The sequence below is a fragment of the Fukomys damarensis genome, unplaced genomic scaffold (assembly GCF_012274545.1).
Source record: "Fukomys damarensis isolate Sample0158 unplaced genomic scaffold, DMR_v1.0_HiC HiC_scaffold_18, whole genome shotgun sequence".
Taxonomy (NCBI): domain Eukaryota; kingdom Metazoa; phylum Chordata; class Mammalia; order Rodentia; family Bathyergidae; genus Fukomys; species Fukomys damarensis.
Window position 1 is genome coordinate 44,719,850 of NW_022900930.1, and position 21,219 is coordinate 44,741,068.

At 39.9% G+C, this 21,219-nt stretch overlaps 1 protein-coding gene across 1 annotated transcript in view; it reads left to right on the forward strand.

Moving 5' to 3' along the window:
- Positions 1–5,002: 5,002 nt before the first annotated feature.
- Adam7 (ADAM metallopeptidase domain 7) overlaps positions 5,003–21,219 on the forward strand; it is a 71,047-nt gene continuing 54,830 nt past the window's right edge. The window contains exon 1 of the mRNA XM_010625167.1: positions 5,003–5,183. Within this exon, the coding sequence (XP_010623469.1) occupies positions 5,003–5,183 (181 nt within the window). The remainder of the gene's footprint in view (positions 5,184–21,219) is intronic.

Sequence of the window (21,219 nt, forward strand, 5' to 3'; positions counted from 1 at the left end):
ATTTTTCAAAGTATTTTCACTTCTTTTATCTAGCTTAATAGTTAATGAAATAAAAAGACAGGTATGAGACATTTTATTTTATAGGAGGAAAGGGTGTGGTCAAAGAGGTCGTTTAATGATTCATCTAAGGTTCCATAGAAAACGTATGGCAAACAGAATTTTAGATTGTGAACCACGTTCTGAAGCCAGGACTTCTGCTGTTTTATCTCTAGTAAGACAATTCCCAGAGACGGATGGAATCTGTACCCCAATTTATTGATGTGAATACTATGTTACAAATCCCAAGAGACTGCAGAGTGGTGTTGGGAGACACACATGCGCTCAAAGCCCAAATGTCCATACACAGCATTCAGTAATTTGCTTGTAAAGACTCTGGTGGCTCCTTGACCAAATTATCTGACACTAGGTATTTATAGTTAAAATGAAAAATATTTAGCTTGGGAATATACACTGAAAATATAATCAATTAGAAGAAAATTGAGTTCACTCACGCAAGGGTAAACCAATTTGTCTTTCTCTAGTGATTGGAAATTACATGTTTTAAAGTTTCAACTGTATAAATGAATGGATGTATTCTATTACTGAAACTGATTGAGATACACTTTCTTCCCAGCACATTACTGAGCAAGGAATATACAAAATATGTAAAGAGGGGCAAGGGACTTAGCTTAGCGGTTCCGTGCCTGTATGGGCAAGGTCTTGAGCTTAGCGGTTCCATCCCTTGTAAGGGCAAGGTAGTGAGTTCTGTCCCCCATACCAAAAAATAATAATAAAATATATGTAAAGAGTATTTTTTTCTCCCAGAGGTTTTATTTGAAGGTAATAGTTATAACGCATAAAATACTTTCTGGAAAAGGTAAGAAATAAATCCATAGGCTATAGATATATGGTCCAGGCTCTATGTGCAGTAGATGTTTATAGGTCCCTCAGAATTAAGACTACAGAAAAAAAAATTAAGAAGTTGGGTCACTGAACTTTCACTGAGAATGGGGAAGAGTGGTTAAAAAAAATAAAAATAAAAAGTAAAACTGCAAGACCCGACTGTGGAACACATTCTCCTGTGGACTAAGTCTGGATTCGTTATAGAGAAAAGGGGATCGTCTATAGTGAAGAAGCTAGAAATCGTAAAGTTGTAGGAAGAAGAGATCCCTGTCCCATCTTCAAGTACGAAGAGTTGTGTTATTGTCTTAAGCAAAGTCCAGTGATATAGGAAAACGATGGGAAATCGGGGCACAGGGCAGATAATGAACCACAAACAGTCGCCTGACTGCCTAGTGACGTCTTAGCTGTCTCTGCAGCAAGCACAAGCGGAGCTGCTCACAGTAATAAAACCGAAGGGCAGGCTTCTTGGAGTACGTCCCCTCTTCGGGAGCGGCCTGACCACGTCCTGAAAAGCACACTTCCGGCTGACTTGGACGTCACTTCCGGTACAGGTGCGGTGCCCATCGGCTTTCCTCCCAGGCCCCACAGCGCTGACCTCAGAGATAGATGATAAATCCCCCCAGAAAACCGTTAAAAAGCAACGAAAGCTAAAAGGAAAACGAAATAAAAGGAATTTCCAGAAAAAGCTCATTGTAAACTAAATAAAAATGAGAATCAGAGATTGTTATACAACGCAAACCTAGAGGCATCTTTCCGAAGTGCAGTTCAGCCTGAGCGCCGATTCCTTTCTCCGCTGTCTCCAAGGGGGTTCCATACCATCACCGAGGATAGCATCTTTCTTCCTCCGTTTCCGACCCTGCATTCCTCAAAACCGTATTCCCCAGCCCCCGACCGTCACCCCTTAGCCGGTGACCAGGTCTCTCCAGCTCGGCCGCCTCTGTGCCCTTCTCTCAGCTGCGCTGAGCCCATGAGCTTTCCAGGGCAAACAGTTCTTGTTGCTTCTCCTTGCCTTTGAACACGCTGCGCCCTACTATTCTCTGGCATCAGAGGGACCAGTACTTTGTGGCTGAGCAAATAAGAAGACTCCGGAATCCAGGGGAATACACCCACTCTAGTTCTGAAATCTGCAGCCTTAGCCAAGGGCTCAGGTAGGACCGGGATTTGTCACCCGGAAGCCGATGCTGGCTTTTGTGGCCCAAATCCAGGGCTTGTGCGCCACCTTGTGGCCACAGTATTTACAGCAACAGCCTCCCAGTCATCCTCTGTGCCTTCTTCCTCCATTGTAATAAAACCCTCAGGAAAATGACTTCTGCCGTGCCCAGGGTGTGACAGTCACGCTGTGCGCAAGCAGAGACAGTGTCAGAGAGCTTACCTGGGACCTGCCCCAAACCTCTTTCTACTCACTGACTCGCAGCAGCCCTATCTGCACGTCCTTCGAGTCACCTTAACAAAAATTGATTTTCTTGGTTTGAAAACTGTACCTCTGGCCAAATTTTATCCACTCACCTCAGCAGAGCCAACTTCTCTCTCGTTAACCGTGGAAGGATGATGTACTTAGCTCCCATCCAGTTGTCACACTTCCCTTCTTGATGTGACACAGAATTTAAGACTCAGACTTTGCAAAGTGCTTTGTCATTCATTTCAGATTTAGCCAACTTCACACCCAAGGAGAGTAGAATGGAAGAGAAAGGATGTGTGCTGTGGGAATGGTGCTCTCCAGGCTTCATTAAGTAGCACAGATGCGCGCACACACACACATACACACACATACACACGTGTGTGTGCACCCCAAGCGGAGGGCCCCTTCATCATCCCCGATGGTTACCTGAAGCTTGCACTCTGGTGATCACACAGCTGCCACACTTAGTCTACACAGCGGGTCAGGTGGGTTTTATAACACTGTTTACTTCTTGTTGTTATTAGGTGTGCAATAAAGACACATTTTGCTTTCCAAAAGGGCTCCTTATTTCTCTTTAGTAAAGGAAACCAGAGAACGGTGCTTTCAGGTTTCATTGTTCAGGCAATATTTGGAAAGTGGAAGAAATCCTCATCCCAGGAATTGTGGGGTTGGTCAGAAGGAAGCAAGTGAGTGGGTCTTGTTCAGAAGATGCACTGAAGACAACAGAATTTTTTTCTCTAGTCAGCAATCCAAATCAAGAAGGCCAGATATTGTTCAGGGATGGAAAAGGAATGTAAAATGGGCTGGGGCTAGCAGAAGCCTGGGTTAATAAGTTTGGGGTGGGTCACATGCTCTAAAGTGATGTTAGGAATATAACCAGACCCTCACCCTAAAACAGCCAGTTTCAGAGTTCCCGTCAGCCCAGTCCGTCCTTTGGAAGTCTTCTCATCTCTATCAGATAGCTTGCGATTTCGTGGACCCTCCTGAGAATAGCTAGTGGGGTAACAACTGGCAAGATGGCGCCATCGTCTGTTTTTTCTGAGAATTAAAATTAGTCCAATGATGGCGTCTTCTACCTTGCTGCTCACCGAACTCTCCCTTCTGCCCTTACTCCGTGGAAAGGCCACCTCCCACATTCCACAACGCCTGCTTAACCCCAGCCTCCCGCCAAAAGATGTAGGATGGCTTCTTGCTTGGCTTCCCCTTGAAAGCTCCACTGGGAACTGCAGCCTTGACTCACTTCTGACCAGTGGATGAAACCTGGATCCTAACTTCTACTTTCTAGCCGACCTACCCACTCACCTAATATCATGTACACTGGGTAGTGTTTTAGACAAGTATCTCGTCTCCTGTATGTATTGCAAATATTTCAGATAAATCACACACACACACACACACACACACACACACACACACACACAATATACTATCTGATTTGCTCCAGGGTAGGTCTTGCTCCTTCATTTCCTTTATACTGTCTTTCCAAAGTTTAAGGTTTTTGATTTGATGAAATCTGATTTGTAATTTCCTTCTTTTCTATTACTTACTTGCTCTGAATATTCATGTTACTAACACCTCTCTGTTTCTCCTTGGTTGGCCAGATTTTCTCTTGTTTTATTTCTTATATTCATTTAGCTCTTGCTCTGTGGTACCTGATGCATTTGAACTGGACGTTCACATAGGGCGCTGGTAAAGCCCAATGTCTTCTCATTCGGTGCATGTCGCCTGTGCTTCTGGTAAAGTCTGTTGGAAAGAGGCATCCATCAGATGTCAAAACAAGGGTACCAAAGAGCACGTGTGTGAGAATCCATTTGCAGCCTCTCTATCTGTTCAGTCAATTTCTGAATGTTTCCCCAGACCTTTCAAAACTAACTTGTTAGTTCTGCTGCTTTTTGAGCTGCATTGCCCTGCCACACTCTTTAGACACCCACGACTATTCCTAAAGCAACTGTGCAACTGTTCAACTAACAGCGACCCCGATTCAGTGCGCATCTGGGTGTGAACCCTATCTCCTCCACAAGGCCCGCCCTTGCTCTTCCTCGAACATGTTGTGTGAGACCCTGGGGATCCACACAAGACCTCCCACCCAGCACCCCCAGCCCACCTTTTGCCAATGGCAAAATGACATATTTCGCAGCTTTCATGCCAGAGATGGCTGTCTTCATGGGGAAAATAAACCCCATATTCGTCGGTAATGGACAATTCAAAGAATCAATACTTCTGCTTTGTTCTGTTATTGTTTATTCATTCGTTCAGGGCAATATTCCTTACCTTCGTGAGTTAAATAAAAGTATGAATGAATAAGTAAATGTGGAGAGGAGGCACTCGTGTCTGGAATTTCCTGCCACATTCCCCCAGCTCAGTCACCCTGCCTTTTGTGACAATAGACACAGAGCTCCTGTCCTAGAAAGGAATGTCCACTAGAAAGGATTTGCTGCCACTGAGATGTCTCCTATGCACACTTGAGGACTCATCGTCGCTAACAGTGGAGGCTCCTCTCAGACAGCCGGCAGGTGAAGGTGCTCACGGCATGTTTGCCAGTGATCGCTGTCCAGAGATTGGAAGCTGGTTTGTTTTCTCAGCATTGACCGACTCCCGACCGTGACTCAATGCCAGCCAAGAGGACCTGAGAACAAGGGGCAGAGAGCATTCCTTCTGTCCCCTCTAATCACCCAAGAGGGTGATGTCAAAAGGAAGAGAAGCATCTCTGAACGTCAGCAAATGGTGCAGTGCCCAACACCTCCTATGCCACTATGGGCCCTGCTGGCTCAAAGTCCTGTGTCGTTGGTGCCGACACCCACCAGCTGGGTACAGGGAAGGGAGAGCCGGGCACACGAGTGCTGGCAAACTGGGAAGCGGTGGCAGAGTGCGAAGCTTTCTCAGAACCCTAAAACAGCAGGTGGTTAGTTCTCATTCTTCCTTGCTAGACCAACCTTTCACATTTTAACTTGTATGAATGTGGGAAACTTCCTGCAGTATGTATGAAATTTTGCACACGTAGACACACACTTTATGAGACAGGAAGCTCCCCTTTTCTCCCTATAAGAAATATTATTAAATCACTGCCACAGCTACCCAGAATATTACTTGTCAGGGAGGATTTGTACTCATTACCATGGTGGCACTAACATGCCAAAGGTACTAATGTATTCAAAAATGAATGTATTCAAAGCCATATTTAGAAATAATTAGTCCCTTTCTCTTTTACAATTTAAAAAAATGTATACCACATGCTCCTTTTTGTTAAGCAATTGTGACACCTGCTGTTGAAAATAAAGAACTCACTCCTCTGTCCAAAGGAAAATTTTCCTCCGGGAAAAGGCAAAACTATTGCTAAGACACAAAACCTCCCAGGGGAAGATGAACAGATAATAGTAAGCTTTTCCTGATCATTAAAAGTCCAGTTTTAAGTCAGTAGCAATTTGTGTTGCAAAATTGTGAAAGAGCACCAGAGCTAAGTGTCTACCATACATTGTTTGGGTGCAATAATCTTTTACATATTAGTTAATTAGTACATGTTTGTAGTCCTTACTGTTCACTTCCTTGTGGGGAGTTGAGTCAACAGAAAACCTTTGAATCTATAGATCTTTGTTAAAAGAACCCTTGGTAATAGAAGAAAAAGATGGTCCATGCACAAGCAGGAGGATGACTCATTTGAAAGAGTCACACATGCATTTTTGAAGTTTCAATGTCTTTGACATGAATGACTATAATGTACATGTGAATATGTTGATATAGTGAAAAGTTACTTTTTCAGTGTGTGCTCTCAGTGCTTCTTCTTGAAAACATTTTCGTTTTAGTTCTATGAAGATTTGAACCCTTTGTAGGCCTTTCAAATTATTGAGATCTCAATATTACAGTAAAGTAGTCATATTAGTAAATTATTAATACGTTCCGTTTAAATCAGCTTTCTTTATCTTGTATCTTCCTGAAGTAGTAACCCTCGGGGAAGATCTAGTAAGCACAAATATCAGAACTTGCTGTTGAATCTCCCTTTCACTTTCTCTCTGCCTCTTTCTGTCTTCATCTTTTACCCAATATATTATCTACACCAATCTACTTACTCCTGCTCTGCATAATTAAGAAGTTTGCAGGACACTAAGGCAACTCACAATGACACAGAACATACAATCAGAAAACCTAAATTTGAAAGAGATAAGAAAAATGTGAACTCTCCGTTTTTTAATATTTGTCCTTGTTAGTTTTATCCTCAATGTGACTTAAGAGTCATCCTGGATTAGAACAAGATTCACTATTAATATTTCAATAATAATAAATGTTGTCTCCTTTCCCCCGTTCCTTATACTGAGAGGACACAATGAAATCCAGATGGGAAAGACGTCCTGTTTGCCAGATGTTCTCTAGGCAGGGAATGGTGAAGAAGGGTTGTTCTCTGCTTATTCATAGAAGAATAACACACTTGTTTCTTACTTCTCCCAAAGGAAAGGAAAAGCTACTTTGCTCAGAAAGATGAGAGGGAAAATGCCCTAGATTTTCATTATAATATTTTAGAATATAAATATACCCTATGAAGGGCAGGTATGGCTCAGTGTCCCCAGGTTTGATGACCTAAACATGTCTCCAGAGTTCTTCAGAGTCAAGTAAACTCTGAACCCCAATAAATACCTATGTGAATATAAATTAATATCCCACATTCTACTTTTAGCTCAGGATATGAAATATCTGCAAATTTTATTCACAAAATCTCAGACCTTCAGAATTGCTTTTCTCTTTTTTTTACATTCCACAGAAAGATGATGGGACCATAAAATTAATATGAACAAGAAAAGTAGACTAAAGTAATTCTGATAGTTTGGTAATTTTATTATAATAAACTAGCGTTCTAGTTAATTAATTCTTTCTTTGGGGTGAAATACATCTGCAAAGAGACCAGTCATGTACGCATACCAGTGATCATTACTTTTACTCCAAAGAAAGTTACCATTAATTATTTTTTTGTTTTGTTTTTGTTTTACTGTCATTTGGGAAAATAAAATTAGCTTCAGACATTTAGACAACTAAAATATTTTGTTGTAAATTTAAACAGGAAAAACTCATTAGGTTGACATAAAATGCTCTTTCAGTAATTTTACTCTTTTAGGCAAAGTGCTTTTTCCCAAAGCAGGAGGTTGAAGTCAGATTTCTTTATTAGGAACAGAACATTTTAGTGCTAAGGAAAGCCTTCAATATCCGAAAATCTTAATGGATTTAGAGCTAATTTTAGAAAAAGACATGTCTAGGACACATTGATTCGTACTACTGAGTAGGTTTATGCTTCTTCAGAAGTGGGTATTTTCAATTAGATTTCTCTTTTATTATTACCCAGATAACATTTCTAATTGCTTTGTGTCATAAGTCTTGGCAGGAGAAAGATACTTGGGATATTTTAAGAAAATAGTTTTTTCTTTGGGTCTGAGGATTTTTATGAGTTGTTTTGGTTTTGAAATAGGGTGCTCACTATGTAGTTCAGGCCGGACTTGAACTCGTTATGTAGCTCAGGCTGGCCTTAAACTCATGGTGATCCTCCTTCCTTAGCCTCCTGACTGCTGGGATTAAAAATGTGAGCTACCACACCTGGATACAAATATTTATTTAACAGTAATAGAGTCAATGTTGTATCCTGAAGAAACACTGACTTTCTGGAGATAGACTTGAGATGGAATCCTTAAGCTTCCACTTACTGCCTTTATGAAATTTCAAAAGTGAGCTTGGTTTGCTCATCAGTGAAAAGATCACCCACCCATCACTATGCAGACAGTGAGAACTCAGGCTGAGAGAGCATGGAAATAGGAATTATAGCTACATTTTCCAATCTTTGAGGAGTGTAGTAGAGACTGTTGCTTAGATTTCTCTCTGTGTGTATTATACAATAGCCACTCAGCAAAATGGAAAAATATAAGTAAATCTGAAGAGGAATTATGCTTCTCTTTGTCCAATGTCATATGTAATATCCAGCGTTTCTTTATTTGTCCATGGTGCCACTATCACTCTAACCAAGAAGTGGGTGAGTTAGGACAGGGCAAACTTCTTTCAATGCGTCTTTTGAGCACAACATTCTTCTGCACCACAAAAACCACAGCAGTCATTTACATACTTCCAATGAAGAACATTATTTTGATGGACAGGTAAACAAATACGGAGAAGCTCTGTTATGAGGTTTCGTATCAGAAGTAGGTTTGATCACCACCGAAAGTAACACTACTATACATTATACAATGAGCGATACAAATTGTTCTTTTAGTCTCTTGTGTTTTTTATTCTTTGCTCTGTGTGAGTATTGCTGTGTGTGTGTGTGTGTTTTGTGAGTGAGTGCAGTACTGTATTACTTTCGCTATTTGAGAGGGCTTGCATTTATTTCTTTTCTCCAAGTTTTTCATTTCAGATTGTCTTAGGTAAAATGCAATGCAGGATCCTTCTAGGGACAATAAACACAGAAACAATAATTTAAGATAATGATTCCTCCTTTTCTTCATAATGCCTTCCAAGTAATAAAATGAGTTACAGCTGCGATGGTATAATTAAAGAAGGTCTATCTTAGAAGGAACAACCTGAAGCAAAGCATTTTACAACTATTTATTCGTGCTTGATGCTTATTTCTGTGTGGATAAATCCGCCCAGCAGTAATTTTTCACGTGGGTGGACCATTGTCCTGAGGAATAACTAAAAGCAAACGTTTTAGTACATTTTCTGTAATCCACATTTAGCATAAAATGTCTTGTAAAGTTTGGATCTACTGGGACCCATAGGATCATGCTCTAGATGCACAGCGAAAACATTCACCTGTCTCTTCATATCAAGGCCTAGACAGCATTTAGCATCTACCCAAAAAGTCGAGTTCACACTGTCGTCACTAACCTTAAATTCAACTTGGTAGCTCTACCTGGTCATCTCTCATTTGCATTTATCCAGCAAGTGAAGGGACAACTCTATCTCAGACTATATGCGACGCCTTGGACATAAAGCAATATCAAGCAGACATCATTATTTCTCCATAATGAAGTCAGGAAAGCAGGGCCATTTAAACAGGTCCTTGAGTGTCAAGGTAGACCCTTGGGATTCTGGTTTCAGTTTGATAAAAGATACTAGAAGATTGAAACAAACACATTGTTGTAGTCATATTTTAAGAAGATAATGGAAAATGACTTCTTCAGTAGAGTTAGGCAGCCTCCATGGCTTGAGTGTGTCCCTCAAAAGCTGCTGTCTGGCTCCCCAGTTCCTCACTGTGCAGTACTGGGAGGGGAGATGCAGTGGGGGTTTGGGTCATGGGGCCAAGCCCTCAGTTGTATGTTCACGGCTTCCACTTGTGCATTAGGAATTCATAGATGTGGCTATGCTCCAGTGAAAGAAAAACATTTGTAAAACTCAAGGCCTATGAACCAGAGCATCCTTTTCTTTGACTTAAGAAACGCAAAGATGTCATTTTATTCTTAATTTTGTAAAAAAAAAAATCACAGAACAATTTTGCAAATCACAGACACAGAAACAGGTTAGAAATCATTACAGTTACTGCCACATACTAATTACAGTCGGGACACCCTTTCTGCAGTAAGAAGAAACCCCGGGAATGAAATATTCAAGACTGACAGATGAATGTAAAACATCAACATGAAGGTCAAAACTATAAAAACAAAAAAGCAAAACTGAAAACTAAATGAAGATCAAGTCATTCTTCCTTGTCAGAATCTCTGCCACAATAATAAACCCTTTTTCCTTTCTCCTCTCCAATTCACCATTTCAATTATTATTATTCTAAAACTAGTTCTAGCATCATTATTTCTATGATTAAAATCCTTAGTAGCTTCCCTCTGGGTCACCTTTTTGCTCCTGGAATCTGGCTTCTCCACAATCCCTTTCCAACGCTTTGGGTCACCTCATCCATAGGATTCCTTTCCCTCTCCCTCACCCAGTGTCACCCACAAGTCTCCGCAGAGCAGTGCCCTTCCTTCACCAGGCTGTCAGGGCTTCAGAGGTGAGGTGATTCCATCTTACGTTGTTTTGAGCAACTTCATTCCACTCATATTTGGGGGAAAATCTTATCATTCCCCGAATAGTGCATTTTTGTTTCCTGCTTTTTAAACCACTACCAGTGCTACAAGTAGCTGTGACTTAGGTGAAGCAACGAAGAGAGTCCAGCAAAACATGTACAAAAGCAAATACTGGAGAGCCTTAGATAATAACAATGAACAAAGTAGGCCCAAAGCAAAGGGCTGCCAGCCACTAAAGCTGCTTTCCAATTTTTACAGGGAGTCTCCTGGGTGAACTGTTCTCTTGTGAATCCTCCTTCACTACTACGGGGAAATGAGGCTGATCCTTGCAGGAAGAAGCTCTGGTGAAGAAAAAAAATTTCAGATTCTTGAAATCCTCTCTGGGGACAGCCAGTGGCCTGACCAGGGAGCAGGGCTACCCCAGCAAAGCCCCACAGACTGCAAAGGCCTCACATGCACCCCCACGTTTCCGTGACTGGTGGTTGGAATTTGAAATCGGAAGGGGGTGCATTCCTTAATTTCAACACTCAGCAGCTGCTGATTACCTTGAGAGACAAAAATAAGCTTTTTTTCAGCTGTCTCTGCTGGAGGATTTTTCTGTGATACTCAGAAATGAGAGGCAGGGTGGAATGCCACAAGCTCAACCATGTGTTTTGGCCTCCGAGTGTTTTCTTTTTTTCTTTCTTTTTTTTCTTTTTTTCTTTTTGGTTTTGTTTTGAAAAACATAGACATTTATTCCCTTACAACTGCTGAGGTCAAAAATTCTAAAGTGGTTTTGCTGGGCTGCATGCTGTCTAGAAGCTCTCAGGAAATCTGTTTCCTTGCATTTTCTTGCTGTTAGAAGCTGCTTGCATTGTCATTTCTCATTGAGTTTATTGGTACATTTAAGGTATACAATACAGTTACATTCATCATTGGGATCTTGTACTTTACATGACAGGTCTTGGTTCTCATTTTTTCTGAGTTTTTCTTTTAGAATGTCTGAATAATAGCTAACATGTATTATTAAACTGAATGAGTAAGTGGCTGGCCTCAGCTCTATCGAAGCATCAGTTTTACTTCAACATTAGCTGGAGGGGTTACTTGAAACCTGAATCAAATGTGTGCAACCCGATGCTGTACAGTGTTTCTGGGAGCTTAGATACCCTGTCAGACTTTCTCTTGCAAGGTGACGATTTTGAACAACGCCAGTGCCCAGCACAGCTCGGAGGGTCGTACTCAGCCTCTAACCCTGATCAATAGACTCAGTGGAGTGTCTGAGTTGCATACAGTTGTGGGACAAAGCAGTCACCCAGAACTGCAGGGGCAGAGCCTGAAAGAGCAGATTCTACAGCTGCTGTCTCATCCATTTCTGTTTTCAGAAGGAAATCACGATAGTTGCCACAGCTACGACAAATATTTATGTGACCTTGGATCTGAGTGTTTGACGATCATTGCCTAACTCCTGGTCATGCCTACCTCGAGAATTTAAGGAGACCGAGACCTAGGCTCATTATACAGAAATCTACAACAACCTAAATTTTTACTAGAAAAATGGAGGTGGTAGTGGAATTTCCTTTCAGTCACAGTAACTCACAGTATCTATCACCTATCCTGTAAATTAAGTGTGGCAACGAGGCTGTGCTAAACTAATCAACTCTTAAACTACTGTCTACTGACTCGCATCAGTGTGCTTGCTCCGGTGCTGTTAGACTCTGCAAATGACACATAAGTGTTAACAATATTGTCTGCCTCCAAAGAACCTGAGCATATTTCCAAGGATAAAATGAAAATCTTATTAATAACTCCTGGCATTGCAAATGTTCAAGAACAGGAATATGCAAATTATGTACAGCTTCAGAGGTATCATACTGTTAAGCTCTAAGCTGACAAATTTAAGATCTAAACTGACCATAACTGGTCCACACTAACAAGCATTCAGTCAAAGGCAATATTCCTCACTGACGCCGAATGCTCGGCACAGTTGGGGCCAGTTTGAGGGTGTGGGTTAGGATTAGGAGAAAGGTGTGTGAAGAATTTGGTACACGATGTGTGCGTTTGGGAAAGGTGGACAGAAGGAGCCCCTCCTCCTGGGAATTCTCCATATTGTCAAGTGGGAGGAGGAGGGTGGCCCGGAAGAAAGACGAAGTTCAAGCCACAAAAGACCAACCTGTGCTCTCTGAGTTCTGTTTTGTAGACCTTGAAAGCATTGCTTCTGCTAAAACTGTAGGAGGATGAAAGGAGATACGGTTCCATAGTAGAGCTCACATGGGTGAGCCAGGAAAAGGACCACAGCACAAAGCACTGAATACGCCAACACATCAAATGATCAATTAGCTAAAAATAAATTCCCTACTTGCCTTAAATTGATGACTAGAAAATATCTCACAAATAGTAGCTGGACATGATACTTTAAGTATCTTTGTATCTGATTGTCCATGCTACTAATATTCTACAGAAAGGCAGGACAGTTTAGAATTTCAGTAACTTATTTACAATATTTGGTTTCTTGAAAATAAAATATAAACTGTAGGAAAAATGTCTTTAAATGAGTGATTCATTTATATAAAAAGTATTTACTGGGAGTCTACCATATGAAAAACTATCCTGGAGGCCGGAGATGTTGCCCAAAACAACAGAAAAAACAAAATTCTGTCTCCCTGAGTTTACTGCAAGAAGCTAGATAAAAAATGGTGTCATGTATCATTTAGCAAAGGAAAACCTGAGCAATGATTGTCAGGCCATTTTGACACTGTAAGCACATCATACAGTGGACTTATAGAAACAATAGAGCTGAGGCTGCTCCCAGCATAACATGACATACTGTAGCAAACTTGCTTTTTTTATAAGTAGCAGGAGTACATGCCACAATAATGATAAAAGTATAAGTCTGGCCAAATTCATATAACCCAGGAACATTTCCCTGGATTCATTGAACAGCACTTATATAAGCTAAGAATGCAGCAGCTTATTATCATTATTAAACATTATTACTGTACATAATCACATGTGCTATGCTTTTATACAAATAGCAGTGCAATAGGCTTCTTTACACTTGCATCACCACAAATGCACGAGTCATGTTTTAGCTATGACATTAAAATAGCTATGTGTCTTTCTATGACATTGCCATGGCTATGATAAGGTATTGTATTTCTGTTGTAATCTTACAGAATCACCATCGAATTTACGTTCCCTGGTCAACCCAAATTTGTTGTGATGTGTAACCGTATATAAATGAGTCTTCATTATTAGCCAAATGTAATAGGTGCTGTACCTGAAAACCAAAAGGTAGGGATAAGAAGTTATTAGATGTACGTATGTAAAAATACAGAAAATAATCAGGGGAAATGGGCACAGGTATAGACAGGTGGGGAATGTGGTGGGAGCGCGTGGAAGACTGTATTTTTATTCAGTAAATGGGATCAAGGGCATGAGCTAGATTAGAGATCAGAGGGCTAAGAAATGACACAAACACACACCAAAATTCTTCATGAACGTAAGGGTTAGGAATAGAAACAGGAAGGATCTTGCCTTGGGCCTGCTGGACCAACAAGGGAAATTCAAGTGCACTACATTTCACACCCTGACATCACTTGGCTTTTAGTCTATATTGCTTGAACCATTTAGGCCTCTTTGATTTTAGTCTATTTCTCAAAGCTATACTGAAATTCAATTAAATTGAAGCTGAGAAATTGTGTTGAACCCTAGATAAAGCTGAGGGTTGTATGTTAGTATCAACTTATTTTTTATCTTAAAAGGTGATCTGCTCTGGAAACCACTGTTATCCCTATTTTACAATGAACTCTTGAGACATTAAGTAATTTCTCTAACATTGATGCTTAGAAGTGAAATTATACACTATTTACTTTGGATCTGTCACTTCCCAGGAAAAATCTTTGTCTTATGAGCCACGGAATCAGTCCTTTTGCATGTACTACATATTTACTATGCATGTTAGTTGATAAATTTATGAGTTTTAAGCCCCCAATTTTTCATTACTGTATTTTATTTTTCATTTTTTTCAAGTGAAAGTTTCTACTTAGAATGGAGAAGGCCTTCCTAAGGGGAAAAAGTGTAAACACGTGGTAAAAGCATCTTGATTTTTAAAGAGATCTTAGAGATCAAACATTGATAACAATTCCAGTTTGTAAATGAGACATTGGGTCCCAGAAGAGTAAGTGACTTGCCAAGGGTAACTTGAATTACTGAGAGGAGAACACAGTGCTCCTGGTTTTGTATGTGGTGTTCTTTTCAGGGCAGTTAAACATAATTAATGTGCTGAGATTAGCTTCTGAGATTAGGTTCTAAATCTACAGAGAGAATTGCAAGTTGCCCTTAATGTGGTATTCTAGTGTTTTAGAGTAACATTTCGTTTTAAGTCAGAAAATACTAATTTTTAACCCATCTTAGGAGTATTGTTTCCAAATATTTTCTCCAGCTCTGTAGGTTTTCTATTCACTTTGATGATCATTTCTTTTCCCATTCATAACTTTTTGTTTGTTTTTTGAGACAAGGTCCCACTGTGTAGTTGAGACTGACATGGAACTCACTATGTAGCCCAGGCTGGTCTCCAACTCACAGCAATCCTCCTGTCTCAGCGTACAGAGTGCTGGGATTAAAGGAGTGTGCCACCTCGCCCAGCTCCATTCGTAACTTTTTATTGTGACATGATCTCACTTGTTTTTGCTTTTGTTTTCTGTTCTTTTATGGCCATATGAAAAAAAAATATACATCCTCACCCATTTCAGAGAGTGTCCTGGAGCATCTTCCCTGGTTTCTTCTGATAGTTTCAGGTCTTATTTGACTCTAATTTTTTTGGGTGATTTTTTGTATTGTTGAGAGAAAAAGATCTAGCTTTATTCTTTTTTACATAGATAGCTTAATTTCCCATCACTGGTTATTGGAGATGCTGTCCCTTGTCCAGTATGTGGATCTAGCCTCTTTGTCAAAGAGGCTACACATTCATGAGTTTGCTTTAAGTTCTGTGCTCTTTTCCACTGGTCTATCTAGCTGTTTTTATGCCAGTGAAAGGCTATTCCACAGCCTTGTAGTATATTTTAAAGTCAGGCAATGCAATGTGTCCTGCTTTGTTCTTTTTTGCTCACAACTGCTTTGGCTATTCATCATTTCTGTACCTGTGATTCAACATCAATTTTCAGATTGTTTATTCTTCTATGAAGAAGGACAATGACATTCTCAGGTGGGTTACACTAAGCCCATAGGTTACTTTGGGTAATACAGACATGTTCTCATAGTTTTTCTAATCATGCTATTGTGTTTTCGTTTTTTTTTTTTTTTTAATGTCTTCAAGTTCTTTCATCAGTGATTTATAGTTTTCATTTAGATGTCTTTCATTTCTTTTGTTTGATTTATTCCTAGGTAGCTTTTCTTTTTATGACTATTGTAAATGGGATTGCTTTCATGATTTGATTTTTATTCCAATGTTTCTGCAGATAGATTTCACCATTAGTACTATACTTTGAATAAGATGTTTTCTTCATTCTTTTATTCACCACATTCTCTTCTTTCACTTGAATACATCCAGATTTTCTGTTTCTCTTTACAAAGGTGGTGGGAAGGTCTGCAGAGGAGGCTGCTTTCTATTTAGGATTCACAGAATATTCCTTTTTAAAAAATTGTATTTTTATCAGTACATGTTTACAGTGTAGAATGATTACCTTTCCTGTGGGGAGTTGATACACAAACATAACACATCTTAAATTTCTCATCCTTAACCTCCCCCCCACCTCCCTCTCTTGGTCCCCTTCCTTTTGCAAAAGATCTGTCTCCCTATTCCCTGTTATCTATCATTCATTTTACTCTTTATTTGTATCTTGCATTTCTCATATAAGGGTTATGGTACAATTTTAAAACTTCTGTGTCTGATTTATTTCACTTAAAAATTATGGTCTCTGGCAGCATCCATTGTCCTACAAATGACTCAAGTTTAACCTTCTGTATGACAGAGAGGCCAACAGATACATGAAAAAATATTCAACATCTCTGGCCACTAGAGATACGCAATTAGAATAACATTGATCTCATCTCACTGCAGAAACAATGGCTATCATCAAGAAATGAACCAAAAACAAATGTCAATGAGGCTAGAGGGAAAAATAAACCTTCCTACATTTTGGGGGGGAATGTAAACTAATTCAATCACTGCAGAAATCAGTATGGACATTCCTCAAGAAAGAGAAACAGAGTTTCATTCCACTCATCTCTTCCCCTTCAAGGAATCTTCCTTAAAGAGTTAAAGGCCTCATATGCCAGTGATACTCAGGTTTATCACAGTTCATAATAGCTAAATCTTAGAAGCAGCCTGCGTGTCGGTCAGCAGATGAGCAGATAAGGAAAATTTGGTATCTACACACAATGGTGAACTACTCTGTCAGAAAATATTCTTTATCATCTGTTAGTCTTCCTGGGCCTCTCCGTGGTGAATCCGCTACTGTTACTCCTGAGGAAGGTCTGGGGGGTGTTCCTCGTGGTGTCAGCAAGGAGGCAGAGAGTGGGAGTGAGAAAAAAAGACAGAAGGAATCTTAGGAGAGCATGGAGATCAAAGGAAAAAAGGGGCAAGTGCTGAACAAAGCTGGAAGACGTCAAAGACGAATGTCACTGACTGACGATTTTGTAAAGCGCTCAGAAGAAGCTACAGTGTGAAACTTCCTGAGGAAGCCAATCTCTGGGCGATGCTGATTCACCAACGTGCAGCAGGGAAATAACCAGAGAACAAAACACCCTTATACTTGCTTAATGTTTTCTAAAATCTGCTTTTGTCTGATATTTGGACTCTATAGAATTCTTTGATATGGAAATGCTTTTCAAAGCTGATTGTTCCAGCAAAAGAAAAAATTTCATAGACTTTAGTAATCACATTAATTTAAATACAGAAATACGTGACTTTTATGAGATGAGCCACACAATCTTCATTTTTCTCTGTTGCATACCTAAGACTTGTTGGAGCTCATAACTGAGGGATAATGTTCTTCAAGCTTGAAAACTTGATTACACAGGGACTGTAAGAAACAATAAAATTTTCTCCCTCATTGGAAAGAGGAATGCCCTAGTATCTAATAAAAAAGAACACAGAGCCAGCAGGAAATTTTATTTAATCTAATTCCCATGCAATGTGTGGCTTGAATGACTTGCAAAAACTTCTTGCAAATTTCCTTACATTTCTGAAATAATAGAAAGTTAGCTCAGAGAAAACAGACAACTAAATGCTTAGAGCCTTGGCATCTACCATGACACTCCAAATAAGTGGTATTCCATGCTTGGTATTTTCAAAGTTGTTTTATTCTATTTTCCATAATTTTGACTATAGCAAAGGCAAGCTCAATATGTTTCCTATCACATAACTTAAAATGTTCTTTGTTAACATAAAATGTTCTGTCACTGTGGATGAAGTTAAGTCCCCTGTGCACGAGAATGGATGATTCTTTCGCTAAAGGATCCAGTACACTGGGTAGAATCACTGGCTTTACACCACCTCTTGCATTTACCTGAAAGTTTGTCAGAATTCTACTGGTAGAGATGATCATTTCAGGAGAACTGTTTCAATAATATAATCAATACTTCTGAGAAGAAAATGTGTGAGAATATCACCAGATAATAAGCATTACAAATAACTAATTTAGCATTTCACTCAATAAATTCATGTCAAACACAGTCTCTGCGGAAGGCACTGCTGGACTTAGTAGAGTCAGGAAACGCAAACACACTTTGCTATCTGAAGCTTCTGGTCTTCTCAAAATGACACATTCTCAAATCACTTGGCTTATATCTTATATACCCACATAAGTTTAAAGAGGAAAAATAATTTTGTTTCATTAAAAAATGTGGCCTAAAATTGGGCCTTATAGAGGACTTTCTTCAAATAGTGAACCTCAAACTAAGAATTGGATTGAGGAATTAATTTGCATATAAGGAGGGGAGGAGGGAAAAGGGCTATAGGTGGAGAGACAAAATCTAGAGTTATTTTGTTTGTATCTTTTTTGTCGCACTTGTGAAGCAGGTTGCAGCACCACCAAGCTAAAGAGCTACTTAAGTGGGAGAAAGTGCTGCACCGAGGGAAAAAGAGAGACAAGCAGACTGCCTGGACAAAACAGAGACAGGGAGAGAAACGCGGGGTGTGGGGGGAGCTAAAGCAGTAAATGTGCTCACAATAAGGATGAACACTGATATTACCTTTTGAGAAATGAACATTTAGCTTTTAATATGTAGGAGGCATTGCTTTTAAGTGATCTACATAAATTGTCTTATTCTTACAATGGCTACTCCGAATGAGGTACCATTTTCATTTTGGAAGACAAAACCTAAAGCAAAGAAAAAACAGATATTGTCCAAAATCCATTGGCAGGAAATTTAAGCACTGGGAATTGAAACCAGGTGATGAGTTTTGAACGAGAACTTTAATTTACAGTAGAAGCTCCTTCATAATTAGTTATACTAAGTGCTTACAACAGAGATCATCTCATTTTGTGAATGTATAAAAATCCCCCAACAACCTACTATTGCAAGAACTAAAGATAGAGTAGCAAACAAAACAGACAAAATATTTGTCCTTATGGAGTTTACATTTTCAGAAAAGGATCTAAGAAATTAAAAAACAAACACGTAAATTTCAAATTTGACTACTGCATAGCCACGAAGGGCTTAGAGTTGCCAAGATGGAAATGGAAAAAGTCTATTTTACAGAAATACTTAGAAAATCCCTCAGTGGCGTGATTCTATTGGAGTAGAGACCAGGAGGAAAGAGGAAGTAGAATTTGAGTGGGAACACTCCATTCGAAGGAACAGCAAGCAAAGACCCTCGAGGCAGAGTGTGCTTGGCTTTGCTTCTTAAATGCTTAAGAAAAGCGGTGATTGGCTTGGAGTGAGAGAAGTGGGAAGAAGCCAGAGAACATCAAGATAATCACATAGATGCTGGAGGTCATCCTGAGACCTCATTAATACTCCAAGACCAGAGGCACTTGAAAAGGCTTACACAAAGGCACCCGGGGACACAAACTAATGACATAATTAGGGATGACGTATAGATAATACACAACAGACAGATACATTCAGAGGCTATTTCCCGAGGCTGGAAATGATGATGTCTTTGGATAGCACAGAAATATATGTGAGACCTGGTCACATCCTTATGTCTTTTTAGGCTAGAGCTAGTTGGATTTGCTGATGGATAGGATGCAAGCTGTCAGGAACAGTGAGGAATCAAGGATGACCCCTGAGTAATGGGAGGATGGAGTTGATAAAGCATATAGTCAAACTGTGAAAATCAGTTTGGAGCACAAAGACAAAGACAGGAATCGGGCTTTCTACTTATGTTTGAGATGTCTATTAGATATACCAGTGAAAATGCTGGAAAGGGTTGCTCTTATGAATTTGGAAATCAGAGCTCAGATTAGATAAAGAAAGTTGGTAGCCATCACTTTATAGATATCTAAAGCCAAATGATCGGAAGGCAAGCAACTCATTAGTGACTGGAAGGGAAACATTTTAGAACAGAGCCCTGGGAATCTGAAGGATTTATATTCTATGGAAAGAAGGAGAAACCAATGAAGGAGACCAAGAACATGCAGCGAGTAAGCATGGAGGAGAGGCATGATTTACAAGGAGCTAATATTTTGCAAAAGGTGTAAAGGATCAACTCTGAATGCTTCTAAAAGGTACAGTGACTGAGGAATAACCATCAACCATTGAATTCAACATAGCAGAGATCATTGGTAACACTGATAAAAATTTCATGGTTAGATGGAGGATTAAAAGTTGGAAAAAAATGGAAACAAACTATAGAGTCTTCTTTCAAGGTTTGCTGTCAAAAAAATAAAGAGTAGCTGAATAACAAGAGAGTGAAATAGAAGTACTTTTAAAAAGAATATCAAAAGTGAGCTCTTGTTTTAATATGCATATACTAGTAGAGGTGATAACAATGGAGGGTCCACACTGGGGAACAATAAAGGATAGAGCTCAGTGTCCAGTGGTGGAGAAAAGCTAGAAGTATGGACAGAAAAAGGAGGCAAGCAACTTTTCTCTTTTTCATTAGGTTATGTTTGCACTACGTGACAGTTGTACCCTTCTCAGGGAGTTGCTACATGAGCTTATCACAGCTTAATCATTTTTACTTTCCCTTCCCCACACTTCTCTCCTGTGTCTCCCCATGTCAGGGCCCCTTCCCATCTCCACAAGGAGTTCATAGGGGAGCAGCTGCTGAGAGTAAGGTAAATGTGATGGGAATGAAGGGAGAGAACTTTCCTCATGGCTTCTTCCCCATCACCTCAGTGAAAAAGATCCTGGAGGCACTGGAAAACTTTGAGGCTAGGTGGAGTGTGTATTGCCGAAGTTGCCAAAGAGCTAGAAAGATCACTATTCTGCCATGGGGGTTAAGTAGACTATTTCAAGGGTTGAGTATGGGCAAAAGTGCCAGATGTTGTTGAGAGGGCAAGTAAGATAAGGAGCCAAAGTATCCACTGAATTTAGGACTCCTGCCGGTTACAAACTGCTTCAGTCTGCGGGAATATGGAGAGAGACTGTGAGCTGGAGAATGAAACAAAGTCTCAAATGCAGACACAGTGATTTTACTAGCAGTGGAATGCCTTGTGCCACCACAAGAGAACAGATACACAAGCAGGTGTGTCCTAATCCCTTGTGCATTCGTCTATTTTCCTTTTGTATTACTTGGAAGAAATTCTGTCATGCAAGAATACTTTTAAGTGAAATAAATAAGTCACACATGTGTGAATACCAAATAGTTTCTCTGGTGTGAAAAACTAAAAGTGTAAATAAGAGCCAAATGGTCTAATTGACAATGAGAAATAAGAAGTAAGTGGCTAAAGGTGTAGGGGAAGTGGGAAGGGTAGGGCAAAGGAAATAAGGGAAAAGAAAAAAACATGAGAAAATGAAAAAATGGAAAAAGTTTTTGTAAATAGGGAAAGGAGGAGGGGGTGAAGGGAGGGCAAGGACAAGGGG